General features: G+C 32.8%; 1 protein-coding gene across 1 annotated transcript; it reads left to right on the top strand.

The window, feature by feature from the left end:
- Window positions 1-2,395: 2,395 nt before the first annotated feature.
- On the top strand, window positions 2,396-5,002 carry LOC109185043 (protein kinase PINOID-like). Its single transcript, XM_019335040.1, has 2 exons — window positions 2,396-3,210; window positions 3,811-5,002. The coding sequence occupies exons 1-2, from the start codon at window positions 2,609-2,611 to the stop codon at window positions 4,583-4,585; spliced, it is 1,377 nt and encodes a 458-aa protein (XP_019190585.1). The 5' UTR covers window positions 2,396-2,608; the 3' UTR covers window positions 4,586-5,002.
- The last annotated feature ends 13,162 nt before the right edge of the window (window positions 5,003-18,164 follow it).

The following is an 18,164-nucleotide window of genomic DNA, read 5'->3' as shown; positions in this document are numbered from 1 at the left end:
GTGCCTAGGTAACTCAATCGGCCACCTAACCAGCCAGCCGCCTAGACTACCAATTATGGTGATACGCTAGGCGGTCGGCCAGTGCCTAGAACCTTGCCACCGATTAATCGTTGCTTAGGCGGGATTTTTACAATACTGCGAAACACCCCCTATTTCTACTGGTGGTAAGAGTCTAATCAAACATAACTAAGCTCGAATAATTAAATTCGGAAACTCAACCCGATTTTAAAAATAAAAACTTGAGCTTGATTAAGTTCTAATTTTATGAGTATAAATTTGACCTATTTGAGTTCAAAATATTCAATGTTGACTCAAATAGACTCAATAATTTTTTTATTTATTTTTTTGAAAAGTAGCACTTTTAAGTCATTCAATTTGTGACTGTAGTACAAATATAGTTTTTCAATTATTCATTATGTATATATATTTAGTCTTTCAGTTATTATAAGTAATAGAATATTTAGCCCCTAAGAATTAAATCTACCACTAATAATATGTCACATAAATTTAACTAAGAAACTAAATATATACCACATTTGTAACTAAGAACTTCTCCAATTTTTACCTCTATTTTTTTTACATAAAAATGTGTAATAATAAATATTTTACAATTAAGTATTGTAACAAAACTAAACATTACATCTCAGTTATGACCAGTTTATAATATACAAATATTATTTCAAAAAAATAGAAAACATATTAGCAATATATATAATTTTATATTTATATAAAAAAATAAAAAATAATAAAAAAGAGTCAATTATGCTCGCATCACAATATGTTCAAACCAATTATTAAGATACTCAATTCATTTCTCAAACTTATTCATTGCATCAAATTCGTATAGTTTGGTTCATTTACCATGCATATGCCGATATGCGTAAGTCAACTATAGGTTTATGCACCGTTTATGCACCTAAGTAGTATATATTCTATATTTTTCAAACATTTTCAGTGCAAAGAATTTAAGTCTTCATCATCGAATTTCAACCTATAACCACGTATTTGAAATAGTAACCGGGATGGTATTACATTACATGGTAGTTGGCTGACTACTCCTTATTTAAAGTGAATTAAAAGGCAAAAATTTATGTGAGATCATCTCACAGATCCTCGTTCGTGAGACGAGTCAGGTCAAGATAAAAATGTAATACTTATACTAGAAAATGTAATGCTAATCATGAATAAAGTGTTTGTTACTTATAAGGGAGAGTGTCCTTTTGAGGGAAATGTAATATTTTTACATGTTGATTTAAAAGTATTACATTTTTCCTCAATTGATTATACTCTTCCTTATAAGTAACAAACACTTTATTTTTGATTAGTATTATATTTTGCAGTATAAATATTAAATTTTCATCTTGATATGATCTATCTCACCGAACAATTACTCAATAAAATGTAACAATATAAATAAAGGCTTTGCTTGATAGAGTTTATTTTAGAGATATGACCTATCAGCTTCGTCCATATTAGAGAGTAAATTTGAGAATACATATAGTAAAACTCTTTCTGTATTCACTGTTTCACCCTAATCCTTATACAATAGACTAGGGTTCATATTACAACGTGGACCATGATGCATGTGTATGTGTTTTATGTTGTGAATTTTTTATGTTTTGTGTTATGAAATTCTGTATCTTAAAAATATGAATTCTGTACATGAAATAAATTAGTAATTGTGTCTTATGTTATGGATGTATGTGTCATGTGTTGTGAAATCTTGGGCCTATGAATACTAATTATGTACCTAAATATATAACATAGAGTTAATTCTACCGGAGATCCCTTGTCTTTGGTGGCAATTTCAAATTTAGTCCTAGACTATTGTTTTTGCCATTTTACATCCCAAACTATCATTTTTGGACACTTTTAGTCATTCTCATGATTTTTTTTTCTATTTTTAGTAAGGGCACTTTTGTCTCTTCATATTTTTCTTTTGTTATTTTTCCGGTTTCAACCAGTTTAATTGGTTTAGTACTTTACTAAAAATTGGTTGAAAAATATGGTTACTAAAAATCAGATGATACCTAAAGTTCTAAACCAATTAAACTGGTTGAAACTGGAAAAATAACAAAAGAAAAATATGAAGAGACAAAAATGTCCTTACTAAAAATAGAAAAAATCATGAGAATGACTAAAAATGTCCAAAAAACGATAGTCTGGTATGTAAAATGACAAAAATAATAGTCTGTGACTAAATTTAGAATTGCCACCAAAGACAAGGGACCTCCGATGAAATTAACTCTATAACATATGTATGTGTCTTGTGTTGTATTGTAATTTTATACCTCATTATTTCAATTCATGGTTAATAATATTACGTGAACTCTGGTGAATGATATAAATTGCCCGTTTCACCCCTACCCTTATAACCCAACGATAAAACCATTGCCAGCCAGCCAGCTCATGTTCAGAAGTTCCACATCCATAACTCTCTCCCTCTAGGGGAAACGCTCTCTCGCTCTAATCTTTATATTATTGTTTCTCCTTTCCTGAACACGCCAATCACTGATTTCAATTGACACTCCAAATCTCTGTATTCCAATTCATTGATTCGCCGGCGGCCGCCGGTTGTTATGTGTTTTGTCATCTTTCCTTAAGAATAATGTTAGATTTAATCAGTTGTTTTCCCGACGACCTCAGCATTTCCGAAGGCGTGAACTCCGGCAAAAGCTCAATGAGCAGTGGTAGCGATCAGAGCCACTGCACCAGCTTCAGTCGTCTCTCCTTTGAGATCCTCACCAACTCGCCGGAGGAGCATAATCCGGCCACGCTCATGCCGCGCCGCCGCTCTTCGGATTCTTCGTTTCAAACCATCAGCGGCTCTACCGCCGCAGAGTCTTCTGCTGTGAGGCCGGCCGGGCCGAGCTTCAGAGACTTCAGCCTTCTCCGGCAGATCGGCAGCGGGGACATCGGGAAGGTGTACCTCTGCCGGCTCCGCGGCGGCGGAGACGAGGAGGCGAGGGCGCGGCTCTACGCCATGAAGGTGGTGGACAATGAGGCGTTGGCGGTGAAGAATAAGGTTCGGAGAGCGGAAACGGAGCGGAAAATCTTGCGAATGTTAAACCACCCCTTTTTGCCTACCCTCTACGCCGAATTCCAAGTCTCCCATTTCAGTTGTGTGGTTATGGAGTACTGTCCCGGCGGCGATTTGCATTCTCTCAGACACAAACTGCCTCACAAGCGCTTCTCTCTAAGCTCTGCTAGGTACTAACAATTTCTTGTCCTTTTATGTTGTCTCTAAGCACCATATGCATATGAGTAAGGATTGTTGGACAGAGGCCAAGTCTAACCCCATACGGTTAGAAGGCCCTTAGACAGAGGTTGATAAATACCAAGTCTAACATCATGTAGTTATGATTGTTGAACGAAAGTAAATAAGGGTCAAGTCTAGCATCAAGTAACTAAGAGATTGTTGAACGGAAGTCCATAAGGGCTCAGTTCAGCATCCTAACTCTCGAAAATGTAATAATAATTTATAAGGAAATTGTTGGGCTAAGGCCGGTAAGAGTCAAGTCTAGTACCATGTGGCTAGGAATTATTGAACTGAGGTGGATAACGGTCAAGTCTAGCGTTACGTGGCTAGAATGTTGTTGAACAAAAGTCTATAAGGATCAAGTTCAACACCATGTGACTAGGATAGTTAGACAAAATTAAAGTCAATAAGGGCCAAATTTAGCAATATGTGACTAAATGAGCCGGGGGTTCAACTCTTTGGCTATGTAGAATGTAATAATTATAATTTTTCACGTAATAGTAGGGGTTTGATCATAATATTTCACTTATGATTTGGATGGGCTTTTTCAGGTTTTATGCGGCGGAGGTTTTGGTGGCGCTAGAGTACCTTCACCTATTAGGAATAATTTACAGGGATTTAAAGCCGGAAAATGTGTTGGTTAGATCGGACGGTCATATTATGCTGACGGATTTTGATCTATCTCTTTGCTCCGACGCAATAATGCCGGCTGTGGAGTCACAGTCGCCGGACATTTCCGTGTACCCGCAAACGTCGCCGGCGGCGACACGTATAAGAACCCCTTTTTCTTGCTTTTCCGACCGGCTTTTCCGGTCGAAGAAAATCCAGACAGTGTCCAACAGCCGGATGTTCGTGGCGGAGCCGATCACTGCCCGGTCATGCTCCTTCGTGGGGACCCACGAGTACGTGGCGCCTGAGGTGGCCTCCGGCGGGTCCCACGGCAACGCCGTGGATTGGTGGGCGTTCGGGATATTCATGTACGAGATGATCTACGGAGGAACTCCGTTCGCGGGTGCATCGAATGAGGATACGCTGCGGAACATAGTACAGAAGCCCTTGACGTTCCCGAACGACGCGGCGGTTGGGATGAGCGAAATGCACGCGCGGGATTTGATCTCCGGGTTGCTGAACCGAAACCCGACAAGGCGACTCGGGGCGAGGCGCGGGTCGGCCGACGTGAAGACCCACCCGTTTTTTAAGGGCTTGAATTTCGCGCTTATAAGATCGGTGACGCCTCCCTCGGTCCCCGGGATTCGGAGACACAAGACGACGTCGCATCCGGGTGACGGCTCCAGCCATCATACGGCGCCGTTTGATTTCTTCTGACCATCACAATTTAGCCATGGCAGTTTTGATTTTTACTATGGGAAAGAGTGAAGAAGATTCCTTCTGATTATATATTTTCGTCAGCTTTTACTGTTCATGTGAAAAGGAAAGAAAAGAAGGATAAAAAAATAACGACAAGCTTTTAGAAAATGTTCCTAAATCATGATAAGTCGGTGACTCAGTAATAAGGTCAAATACTGACGTGTACAAGGTATTTGTTTATTTTGGTCAAAATTTTTACATTATCATTGTTGAGTTTTAAACATTGGTTTATTTTCTCAACTATTGAACCAGTGAATCAAGTCTGTACAAGTTAATAGTTATGTATGTACAACTAGTGATCAAACTAGATGAGGACGGAGTTGCAACTGCACTGCAGTATAAATGTTAATGACAAAGCCAACTTTTAAGGACCAATTGCCTGGATATATATATATATATATATATATATATATATATATATATATATATATATATATAGGGGTGATCACATGTGACCATGTTGTTAGGTGTGGTCATATGGTCAATTACATGCCATTAGATTAGATAGATCTAATGTATCACATTAAACAAGATTATTCCAGTATTTTCGCGCATATTTTCCTACCCAGCGAACTGCAAGGGTAAACTCGTCATAAGGCACCAGAATAGGAAAAATCACATCGTTGTGTGTTTTATTTGTGTAATTGGTGCATTATTAGCCTTACTCTGGTGTATTTGTAGATTTCCATTGGTGCCAAGTTCAGGTGCAGCAACGCCTTCCCGTGTGGTCAGTGCGGCCGCACCAATTGTTATACAAATATACACAATCCATGTTATGAAATGCACAACAAAAAACATACACAAATTAGGTACGCATCACCAAAAACACGTCATTAGATATGAATAAATACATCATACAATGTTCAAAAATACACTATTGGTGTATTTCACTGTGGTGTGTTTTATTACACTATTAGTGCATGTTGTCAACACTGTTGGTGTATTCTGGAACCCGGCTGCTATAAATGGCCACTGTAATTACCATAACACCCCCACGCGCGAAAATCCTCAAATCCTCAGAATTAGCCGCTGCCGTTAGATTAAACTGATTCAACGACACAGATACAACCACACCGCCACACCTAATGACATGACCACATATGAGCCCTCTTCTATATATATATATATATATATATATATATATATATATATATATAGGATTAGTGTTTTTTGGGGTACTTGGAAACATAATCCATGCAAATGGGAGAAATAAAATAAATAAATAAATAAATAAAGCAATTCATGTGGGTTAGTTAGTTCACAAAATAAACTATAATATGCTACTCCGTACAATTTATACCTACTTTGTCTAGGGATGGCAATTTCAATTCCCCCCGTGGATATCCACCCGAATTCACCTCGCATGGATCGCGTTTTTTTGGGTGGTATTGGGTGGTAGATCGGGTGTTGGTCTTGAAAAAGTAAATCCGCGATGAATCGGGTTGGATTTGAGTTCTATGTACAAAATTCGTCTAAAACTCCACCCGACTCACCATGTAATTATTTATAAGAATTTCTATAACTTTATGTAAATTTTTACTATTTTTATATTTAAACTACTAAGTTTATTTTTAAAAATTAACAATTTAGTTATTATATTTAAATATTTCTATTATTTTATGTTTTAGTATAACTAATAAATTTTATTATTTTATTATGTGTAAGTAATTTAAATATTATTATTTAAAAAATAATAATATTATTATAAGTGGAGGGTACCCGTAGTGGGCACCCGCACCCGATGGGGGTGGGGATGAATTTTGAAAAAGTCCACCCGATGCAGGTTGGAGGTGGGGATGGATGGAGAAAATATAAAGTGGGTCGGATGATGGATGTACCCCTACTCGATCCACACCCGGCCCATTGTCATCCCTAACTTTGTCCCAATAATCTATCTACATAGCAAAGCCTAGACACTGTGGAAGAAATTTTTTGAAGTCAACAGTAGTAAAAAGGTCAAAAAAGAGCATGGGGTTTCACTGTTTCTACTAGTTTTTTTACAGCACCAATTTTTTTTAATGAAATTATTCAATAATACTGTTTTTTTTTTAAATATTACTAAAATATCTTTTTTTCTAAAAAAAAAAAAAGAAAAAGAAAATAGATATCGTAATAAAAGGTACTTATAAAAGTTATTCCTCGTACCCGTGTATATTGTTAGGAATATGTTATTAGTAGGACTCTACTACTACTCTTCCATATCTCTCTTGTATTTCTGTTTATTGAATCTATCAGATAATACATTCCTCATCTGGTATTAGTTATCGGGCGCTATCCAACTCTTCTCTCTTTTGAGCCTGGTATGAACGTGGGTGGTTGTAAATGGGTCTTCCGTACTAAACGGAAGGGTGACGGTGTGGTTGCTTCTCTCTTTGGCGGTTCCAAGGGGCTGGTCCATTCGGCAGTTGGATATTCATAAGAATCATAACGCATTCCTTAATGGGAATCTGTCCGAGACTGTCTACATGCGTCAACCACTGGGTTACGAGTATAAGGCTTTTCCTAACCATGTGTGTTTTATGCAGCGTTCTCTTTTTGGTCTTAAGAAGGCACCTCGGGTCTGGTTCGCTCGGCTGCATGATTTCTTATTCACAGCTGGCTTTTTTCCGTCTAAGAATGACGTGTCTTTGTTCATTTACTCTACTAGTTCGGTGCAGTTATATTTGCTCGTCTATGTAAACGACATACTAGTTATGGGTTCGGATTCTGTGCGTGTGACTGAGTTAGTGACCAAGATAGCTCGTGAGTTCAAGGTTCTGGACATGGGTTCCCCTTCCTTCTTTCTTGGTATTGAGACGGTTCCTCACGATGAAGGTATGCTTTTGTCTCAACAACGCTACATGGAGGATATTCTGAAGCGCGCCGGCATGGTGGACTGCAAAGCCTTGGTGACGCCTATCTCGGTGGCTCGGTCCGACGAGAACTCTACGACGCCGTACGCTGACCGGCTCAATATCGGAGTTTGGCGGGTGCCCTTCAGGATTTCACCGTTACTCGTCCGGACCTTGCTTTTGCTGTGAATAAGTTATGCCAGCATATGCATGCTCCGACCACGGCGCACTGGTGTTTACTCAAGCGGGTCTTGCGGTATGTTAAAGGTACACTTCACTTTGGCCTTCGTATTCATAGGTTGTGTTCTCTTGAATACATACTTTTTCTTATTCGGATTGGGGCGGTGATCTAGAGGATCGTAAGTCGATGAGCTATTTTGTCGTTTTTCTTAGTAGTAATCTGATTTATTGGGCCTGTCGGAAACATCGCACTATTGTGGCTCGTTCTTCGACTGAGGCCGAATACAAGGCTCTCGCAGATGTTTCTGCTGAGGTCATGTGGTTGGTGTCTCTCTTGAAGGAGCTTGGTATACCGCCTTCCTCTACTCCTAAGTTGTGGTGTGACAACTTGGGTGCTGCATATCTCTGTGCCAACTTGGTGTTTCGTACTTGGTGTTTCATGCGAGGACGAAGCACGTAGAGATTGACTACCATTTTGTTCGCGACAAGGTGTCCAAGAAGGAGCTTTAGGTGACTTTCATCTCTACGAATGATCAGTTGGCTGATATATATTTTCACGAAGCTTTGTCTGTGATTGTCTGTGATGCGCTTCTCTTTCTTACGAAGAAAATTCAATGTTGTTCTTGTCAACCTTGCGATTGAGGGGGAGTGTTAGGAATATGTTATTAGTACTCTAGTAGGACTGTAGTACTACTCTTCTCTATCTCTCTTGTATTTCTGGTTATTGAATCTATCATATAATACATTCCTCATCTATATAACTAGGCAACTTGAATGTTGAGAGTTAAAAGTGAAACAAAATGAGAATAGAGTCTTGCAAAGAGTGAAGACTGATCTCGACCATTTATTAGTGTTCATTAATGGTTGAGAGTTTTAGTAAAAAAAATATGATGTTAATTTTATAATTATTAATAACTTTTAAGAGTGGAATTCATTTTATAATTATTTCAAATTTTAAAGTTTAGTAATTTGTAAGATCATATACCCTTTGATTTCTCAAGATGGAGGGTTTGAATGTGTCTACATTTGTTATGGGAGATGTGTTCTCACCTGAATCGCTACATTTGTTTGTCCTTGCAAGCGAAAATGGGGGTGATAGAGCGGTTATATAAACTTAAAAAAGGCAATTTTGTTAATATTCTTGTTTATTTTATTGGTTATGATATTTTTATTATGCGAGTCCCAATAAAAGTGTTTACATCAAGGATTTGTGAGAGAGAATAAAAGTTGAGATCAGGGGCGAATCTAGAAATCTTCTCCAATTAGAGCGAAAAATTAAAACTAGATATTTTGAAGAAAAATGAAACACTTAGGGACTGAGTCATAAATATTGTTGACTAGGAACGAAAAATTAAAATACATAAAGATAAAAAAAATATTTAAAACAAAATATAAAGCATAATTAATTAGATAAAATATTTTGAATTGAAAACACATTATATATAAATCACTCATCTCACTATTAATATTAAAAAATAAAAAAAAATAAATAAAAAAGGAGAAGAAGTCACCATACAAATAAAAAATCTGTTAAAAATTTCACTGTCAATATTAAAAAAAAATGCCAAAAACAAATAAGTGCTCTAAGATTTAAACTGCTGACCGTTCCACATTATATGTGAACAATGACCTTACCATCTAAGTCAAATAAACCTTTTATATAAATTTTGATATATTTAATATATATATATATATATATATATATATATATATATATATATATATATATATATATATATATATGTGTGTGTGTGTGTGTGTGTCAGTGTGTGTGTGTGTGTGTGTGTGTGTGGGAGAGTGGGCACAGCTACTCCCATTGCTCCCACTGTGTTTGTGGCTCCGCCCGTGGTTGAGATTAAAAAGTGGAAGTGGTCAAGTAGTATTTTTCTTTCCCATATTAATATTTGAAGCAAACGCCAATAACTTTATGGTCTAGTTGCATGAAGTAATTTTTCCAAATGCGATGTCATGAGTTCAAAAAAAGAAATATGAATTGATATTACATTGTAACAGAATCAGTAGCACTAACAAAATATTTGAAGCAAACGAGGAGTAATTAAGTACTTGAAGGCAGAAATGATAAATCAATCGAGTGTAAAGCTGCCTGCAAAGTGGTGTCATCATATTTATTTATTATATTTAGGCAGCAGAGCGTGCAGGCTTTGGAGAAGCTAGGCTGAAAGTAGAAGTACTCCGGATTTGGTAATTAACGTAAGCTACAATTAAAGAAGCTTTGATACTTGGATTCATTTTGCTAGATTCCTGTTATGAACATGTACCCACCTGGATTTATATTCCCAACTTCTTTATATTCCTTATCATTTTGTGTGCCTCATTTATTTTTTAATTTTCAAATAAACCTTCTTTTAACTTTTATTTATTAACAAAGAACATTCTCAATGGTTTGATTTTTATCTTGATTTTTGCATAGACATATATAAAAGGGAGAAGAGAGAAAATAAAAAAGAGGAAAAAGAAAAATTGAGAACAAAACCGGAAAACAAAAATAAAAATAAATAAAAAAGTAGATTTATGGCCTGTGCATTGCAACTGGGCGCAACTGTGTGCCCCACGCACAGTTGCGCAACATATGCTTCCATTTTTCCTACTCAATGGATCCCACAAAAGAATTTATTTACAAAGAGAAAACACTATCAAAAAATCTATCCCCATTGGTCTAAAAACCCACACCAAGTTTTTGTTTTCTAAATAACTCAAAAAAAAAAATCCCAAAAATAATTATCTTTTTCCAAAAATCAATTTCAATGAATATGGAGAAACACCAACTCTATAATGGGACGTGATCTTATTTAATAACGAAATTCTACAATGTCGATTCGATATGGTGTTAAATAATTTATAATTCTAAAAATAATGAGGTAGTATTTAATAACTAATTATATATTAGTTATCTACTAACATAATCAATTATTAACAAGTTATACTGCTAAACATCCTTTTTAAGTAATGTTATGTATTCCTTTCACATTTTACTGGTTTTATTTACTATTTAATGGCCAAATCAACTATTTTTTATACTTATTTTCATTAATATTTTTTTATGATTTTTAAATTTAGTTATTTTTTTTTGGTGTTTAATACTTTTAATTTAGTTTATATATATATATATATATATATATATATATATATATATATATATATATATATATATATATATTAAAAACAATAGTACTAAATTTAATATTACCAAAAATTACATTATAAATAACTTTAGTGAGTTCTAGTTAATCGAACTGAACATATAAATTTATAAAATAAGAAGAATAAATATATTTTTTCATTTTCAAAAACATTAAAAAATGTATTTTAGTTTTCTATTAAATATTTTTTTTTCTAATTTTTATATGATGAATGGAAAATTGCACAGTGAGTTACGTTGTTTAGGAAAGTGAAAAATTAATCCGCATAGGCAGCTCAGTTGATTATAGGAATAAAGTTTGAGAAGAATGACGATGGGTCAAGTCTCACTAACGATATTAGTGCGGGGACACTTATTCCAATTTTTTTCCTGTAAAATTCTCTAATTTTTACTTTATCTCAAGAGCCCCACATTCCGTCCAACAGAGTATTTGAGAGGATGTAAATCATGGTAACTAAGCTGAACATTATTATTATTATTTCTTCCCTATGTTCCCACATTTATGTATGAATTTGGGCACTGTTCAGCTCATGTCAACTGTTGTAGTCTTGTACGGCCAGCACTAGAATTGAAAGCTAGAAGGTTCAAATTAGGTGTCCATGTCAGTGCTTCATTTATGGCAATATGCTTTCAATTGCGTTTACACGTGTAGATAAAAAAAAAAAAAAAAAAAAAAGAAAATGACACTTTTGGAAATATAAGTTTTAATTAGGCTATCTTTGTCAAATCTAGCTGAAAAGGTTTCTGAAAGCTTAAAAGAAATTGAAAGTTGAAAAATTATAAGTTAGGAGTTGAAAACTGAAGAGTTGTTAAGTTAGCCATTATGCTTGAAAGTGTTTGTTAAGATTAGCTTTTTGATATGTTGATAAATGTAAAAAATCAAAAAGGACATATTCATAAAATTTAAATTAGTTTGTTTACATATTAAAATTTAACATTTTGTCTTAAAAAAATTTAATATTTTGAAATAAAATTATTAGCATAATCATGATCTAGCATCACATAATGAAGTAGAAAATTTTGTTGCGAATCTCCTTTATCTAATAATAATAATAATAATAATAATAATAATAATAATAATAATAATAACAATAATAATAATAATAATAATTGCGGTGAAAGTTGTGGATAAATGATAAAAGAAAAAGATTTTAATTGGGAATGGTAAAAGATGTCATTTCTTTAAAATAATAAGGGCAATTATGGGAAAAAAAAAGTTAGGAATCTACTAGCTTACTTTGAAACGCTACCTTAGGTAGCTTTCCAAAATAAGCTCTTATTTTAAGCTACCAGCTTATTTTGGCAACATTACCAAACAGAGTTTATTGCTTATTAGTAGCTTAAAATAAGTTATAAGCTTCTAAATAAGCTCTACCAAACAGACTCTTAGGCTATGTTTAACAAACCTAACGGAAAAGGTAGCTGAAAGCTTAAAATGAGCATAAAGCTGAAAAGCTATAAGCTAGGAGCTGTAAACTGAAGAGTTGTTAAGCTAGCTGTTATGCTTGAAAGTGTTTGGTAAAATTAGTTTTTTTATAAGTTAATAAATGTAAAACGACAAAAAGAACATCTTCATAAAATTTAAATTAGTTTGTTTACATATTAAAATTTAACATTTTGTCTTTAAAAAAATTAACATTTTGAAATAAAATTATTAGCATAATCATGATTTAGCATCCCATAATGAAGTAGCAATATTGTTGCGAATCTCCTTCATCTAATAATAATAATAATAATAATAATAATAATAATAATAATAATAATAATAATAATAATAATAATAATTGCAGTGAAAGTTGCGGATAAAGGAGAAGCGAAAAGAATTTTAATTGGGAAGGATAAATGATGTCATTTCTTTAAAATAATAAGGACAAAGATGAAAAAAAAAGTTAGGAAGCTACTAGTTTATTTTGAAACGCTATCTAAGGTAGCATTCCAAAATAAGGTCTTATTTTAAGCTACGGGCTTATTTTGTGAACATTACCAAACAGAGCTTATAACTTATTAGTCGCTTAAAATAAGCTATAAGCTCTTAAATAAGCTTTGCCAACAGAGCCTTAGTGTCGGTTTGAAAATACAAAAAATAATTTTTGGGAGTCATTTTTCAAAAGAATAAGGGTCAAATAGGTTATTTAACTACACAACAAATTGTAATTGGATCATCGAACTCAAAAAATTGCAATTAGGTTTCCGAACAATGCAAATTCATCGAATTTAATCTAAAATGACCTCTTGACCTGGTAATATGCTGACGTGGCTACCCAATTTAAAAATATATTTTTTTTAAATTTTATTTTAATAAATTTAAATAAAATAATTATTTTAAATATGTTGTTATCATACTACACTAATGCAATCAGTTGTTAAGATAGACAAGCAAAATGTCATTTAAAAGATTTGAAGTTTTATATTTAGTTTTCATATATATATATATATATATATATATATATATATATATATATATATATATATATATATAATAAAAAGTTTAATTTTATATAACTCAATAAGGCATAATTTTAAAGCTATGTTCTTTCAAAAAAGCCTCATATAAGGGGAGTATAAATTGTGGAAAGGAGCCCATAGTGTTGGTCTAGTGGATAAAATGTTTCATTTAATAGAGACTTATTTCTGGCAATTGAGTGGAAGTTTAATCCTTCTCCCAAACATTGGGGGTTTGGATTGGCATGGTGGAAACTCTGCCATGAACATTGACTATTTACTTCATGAAACTGTTATATGTTTTTTTTTTTTTTTTTTTTTTTTTTTTTTTTTTTTTAATTTTCAATTTTTATTCTTTGTTTTATATTCTCTCTTTTTATTTAAAAAACATGTTTTCTAACATTCACTTTTTTCAATGTTTTTAGATTAACATTACAAAATTAAAACCATTTAATTTCGAATAATTTTTATAAGTTTAATATTTGTGAAAATTTTAAATTTTATATACGAACCAAATTTATATTCATATATATCATAACTAAAACTATATTTGAACTAATAACCTATTAAGTAGTTCACCTAAAAGTTAGTTTAGATAATATTAATAATTTTTGAGCTAATATTTAAACTATTTTTGGATATATTAATTTGAGTGAAATGCATATATATAATTTTAATTTTACTTTGAAGTCTAATATATGTGAAATTTCAATATTCGATATCTGGAACAAACTTATATTACGATATAACATAATTAAAATATTCAAACCAATAATTTATTTATTTCAATCAAAATCTATAACTTGGTGTAGAGTTCACGTTTTAATTGTGATAATATGAATAATATCTAAGTTAATTTAAGCGTAAGCAAATGAGTTATATTTATATAAATAAATGCGAGTAGAAAATTTAGAAGATAGTTATAAGTAAAAGAAGATAGATAATGAATGTAATCATTATAATATGTAAGTAGATAACTGTGAGAATGTGGTTGTACTGATATATAATCAAATAGATGATAGAGATTTTTATTTATTTATAAAACAGCTTTTAAAAATTCTTCAATTTTCTAAAGATCAGAATTGAAAAATGTTTATAGTTTCTATTATTCAATTCTCGAGTTAGTAAACAGACCATGGTTAGGAAGTTTGGGGTTGAATCCAGTTTAGTGTTATGTCTTGAAACTATATATTTCGAGGAAACCAGAAAACTTAGGTTATCGAAAACTAAAAAATTGGGGGAGAAAAGGCAGCGTACGTGACAAAATAAGGCGGAGCTGTCAATATGACCACCTGCCAACCAGGCATCCTACCACCTCACTTTAAAGCAGTGTCGCATAAGTGGTGTTCCAAACCCACCCACCCACGTACGCAAACCCTCCTATCCCACAAAAAAGAAAGCTAATAATAATAATTATAATAATCATACATTGCAACACTTAACAATGTTCGTATAGTCACAATTATATTGTTACACAAAAAGGGTTATGGCCTGCTAGTGGTGTGAAAAGAGGAAAATGGGTGGCCATAAATTTTGTTGTGGTTGATGATTGTTGAGAAGATGGATCACAGGAATTGAAGTTGTAAGACAAAGAGGTTGGCATATGATGCAATGATAGAGGTGATAATTTGTATTGGATTGGGGAATAGAACAAAACATGAGATGATAGGAGAGCAGTACATGGTACGTTTGGTTACTCAAGAAAGGCATATATACATGGGTGTGTGAGTGACACAAAGGTGTCAAGGTACTTTGTATGTAATATAATATAGCATTTGGTGGATAAGGTTCAATTCAGTCCCTCATCTTTCATGTACTAAAATGGTATATAGTAATATTTTCGATCTCTTACTATCAACTTAAATTTTAATTCTAACTAATGGAATGGACTCATACATCCTTAATAAAAGGTCAATGGTTCGATCATTGACTTTGAGTATGGAACAGTATTAAATCTCTAGGTCAGCTGTCCCAACCAAAAGAGGATTAGACATTAATTCTAATTATTATGATAGGGTGATAATTAATATAAAGAAAAATCTTGATTGTCGGAAATGCAAATGACAAATCTAGTAGTAAAGGAAATATAGATAGGGTTCCAAATGAAGATGGGAAAAAAATTTAATTCCACTAGAATCAAATTTGTATATGTTTTGCTCCATTGACCAATAATGAGTCTTGTATCAACTCCATTATAATCTAACTTGTGGAAAACTCAACCTTGAGTTTATCTTGATCTTTGGACTCACCACTCTTCTCTTGTCCCTCTCACAAGGCCCATTGTTCTTTGGTTTAGATTTATTGTTAGGCCCCATTACAGATTTGCCTGAATACTAATACTGTTTCTACTATGACTACTTTTATCTTGAAATTCTTGTTAACTTCTTAGAGTATGTTTGGTTCATGGGTTTACATACTAGGAATGCGAATCAAAATCATAGTTAGTGTTTGGTTGACAACTTTTTAAAATACATGAGATTTGATTACCTGGCCCATCAATTAAAAACATCATTCCTTAATCAAAAAAGGGGTACACTCCATCTTATTGGTAATCTAGTTTTTAAGTTTGGACTAGTATATTTAGATTTTTGTTTAATTTGTTCATATAATCATATTAGTGCTTTGGGTGTCATTATATTAGGATCAATTGCCTTGATTTTTTATTTTTATATTTTTAAAATCTTTATTTCAATTATAGGGTTATACATAACCAAACATCAATATTGGTAATCATTCCAATTTCATCCTACTACTAAGCGTATATATAAAATACTTTCAACAAAACTCATTACCATTACCAAGTATTTGATTCATATTTCGATTCTGATTCACATGTGCGAACCAAACACACACTTAGAATATCTTCTATTGTTATAAATATTTTTAGATATGATATTGTTAATATTTTTTCCCTTCAGTTTAGACCTCAATCTCTAAGATGGACATTTCTCTCACTCCTTGTTCTATACATGGGGTCCTTGGGATGGTTTAGCTACTAATTAATACTTTGGGTGTGTTTGGTTGACAGGTTTAACATATATAGCTTTAAGGGACGGGTATCAAAGTGATTGGTATTGTTTGGTTGATAGATTTTTAGAATACTAATATAGGTTTTAAATACCTCATTAATTAAAAAATTCATACCCAAATAAAATAAGCTAAGGGTATCATCCCCTTTCGTTCCCTTATTCCTTCTCATCTCCTTTGATTAGTGCTTTTAGATTTTTGTTTTTATTTATTTTGTTCATATTGGTGTTTTGGATGTCTTTATATTAGAATCAATTGTCTTGATTTTGTGTCCTTGTATGTTTAAAATCTTTATTCCCATTATAAGATCATACATAACCAAACAATATTTATAACCATTCTCATTCCACCATGCTACCAAATATGCAAAATACTTTCACAAAAATCAATTATCATTACCAAGTATTTGATACCCATTCTGATTCTGATTCCCATGTGCGAACCAAACACACCCTTTGTTGTTCTCTAATGGGGTAGTTTTCCTTTGGGGTGTTTGAAAAATAGCTTAATTATCAGTAAAAGTATAGTTTGTTTGATCAACTTTAACTTATTGTTTGACTAGTCAAGCAGCTAATATGAGTGTTTGATAAACAATTTTTTGAATTTACTTATTGATGTCAATAAGCTGAAAATGAAAAAGCTACTTTGAGTAGCTTATTGATATAAACTTATATATATATATATATATATATATATATATATATATATATATATATATATATATATATATATTGATATTTTTGTAAATAATTGAACATTGAAGTGCAAGTAAACTGTGTTAAAAGTGTAAGTAACAGTTTCATATAGTGCACCTAAGTGCAAGTAAAATGTATTAAAAGTGCAACAAATAATGTACACTGAGCATCAATATTAAGTGCAACTAACGTTATCATTAAGTACACCAATGTGAAAGACGTTATCATTAGGTGCACCAATGCTAACAACATAAATTACTTACACTATTTAATGAAAATAGTTGCACTTTTAAGTGATTTTACTTGTAAACTTGCACCAGTTACTTGCACCAAAGTTTGAGTTATTTACGAAAATGTCACCGCGTCGTTTTTTCAAAATTACATATGATTCGTTAAATTTGGACACGTGGACGGGTGCGATTGGTTCTTAGTTCTTTCTTGGACTATATATATATATATATATATATATATATATATATATATATATATATATATATATATATATATATATATATATATATATATATATATATATATATATATATATATTGTTAGGAATAAGTATAATTTAGATTTTGATGATACCAAAAGTTAGAAAATTTTAGTCTCCAATTTCTTTTTATTTCTTAGACTTAGAAACTCTATTGTTCATTTTGAATAGTTGGAATAGTAACTCGAATAGTTACATCTCGGATAGTCAAATGACAAGCATCGAAGATTTGAATATCAGAAAGGTTCAAGTTGAAGAGTCGAAGAGTTCAAGACAGGAATGTTGCAAAGGCCGAATTGTGGAAGGGTCTACCTTACCGAATAGAAAGGGTCGGGACTCGGGATTGTAAGAGGGTGTTCGAATAGTAAGAACAACTATTCATAACCGAAAGGTTATAAGCTTTAAGGTTCGAAGCATTAACTCGAATAGTAAGAGTTAAATGTTCGAAAAAGAACTGCTCGAGACATTCTTTGAGAAAAAAGTTCGAAACCTTAAACATATGAGCTTTATGAGAAAATGTAACCAAGGCAAAAAGAGTCCTAGGTACACACCCCAAGAGTGATTTTCCTTAGGAGGCCGAACCTGAAACTCTCGTGTGCTAACAGCAAGAGCCAAAGTGACTGTTGTGAAGATTAAATTCATCCGTTACGGAATTAATCTTGTACTAATTCCAATTTTGAATTCTATTGTTCATTTTGAATAGTCGGAATAG

This window comes from Ipomoea nil, unplaced genomic scaffold (assembly GCF_001879475.1).
Source record: "Ipomoea nil cultivar Tokyo-kokei standard unplaced genomic scaffold, Asagao_1.1 scaffold1310, whole genome shotgun sequence".
Lineage (NCBI taxonomy): Eukaryota > Viridiplantae > Streptophyta > Magnoliopsida > Solanales > Convolvulaceae > Ipomoea > Ipomoea nil.
This window is presented reverse-complemented; position numbering and strand designations above follow the sequence as displayed.

What these genes read in the sequence shown, in the direction of transcription:
- LOC109185043 (XM_019335040.1), top strand. Translation starts at nt 2,609, where the DNA reads ATGTTAGATTTAATCAGTTGTTTTCCCGACGACCTCAGCATTTCCGAA. An exon ending in TTCTCTCTAAGCTCTGCTAG is followed by an intron (nt 3,211 to 3,810) that starts GTACTAACAATT and finishes GGGCTTTTTCAG; the next exon opens with GTTTTATGCGGCGGAGGTTT.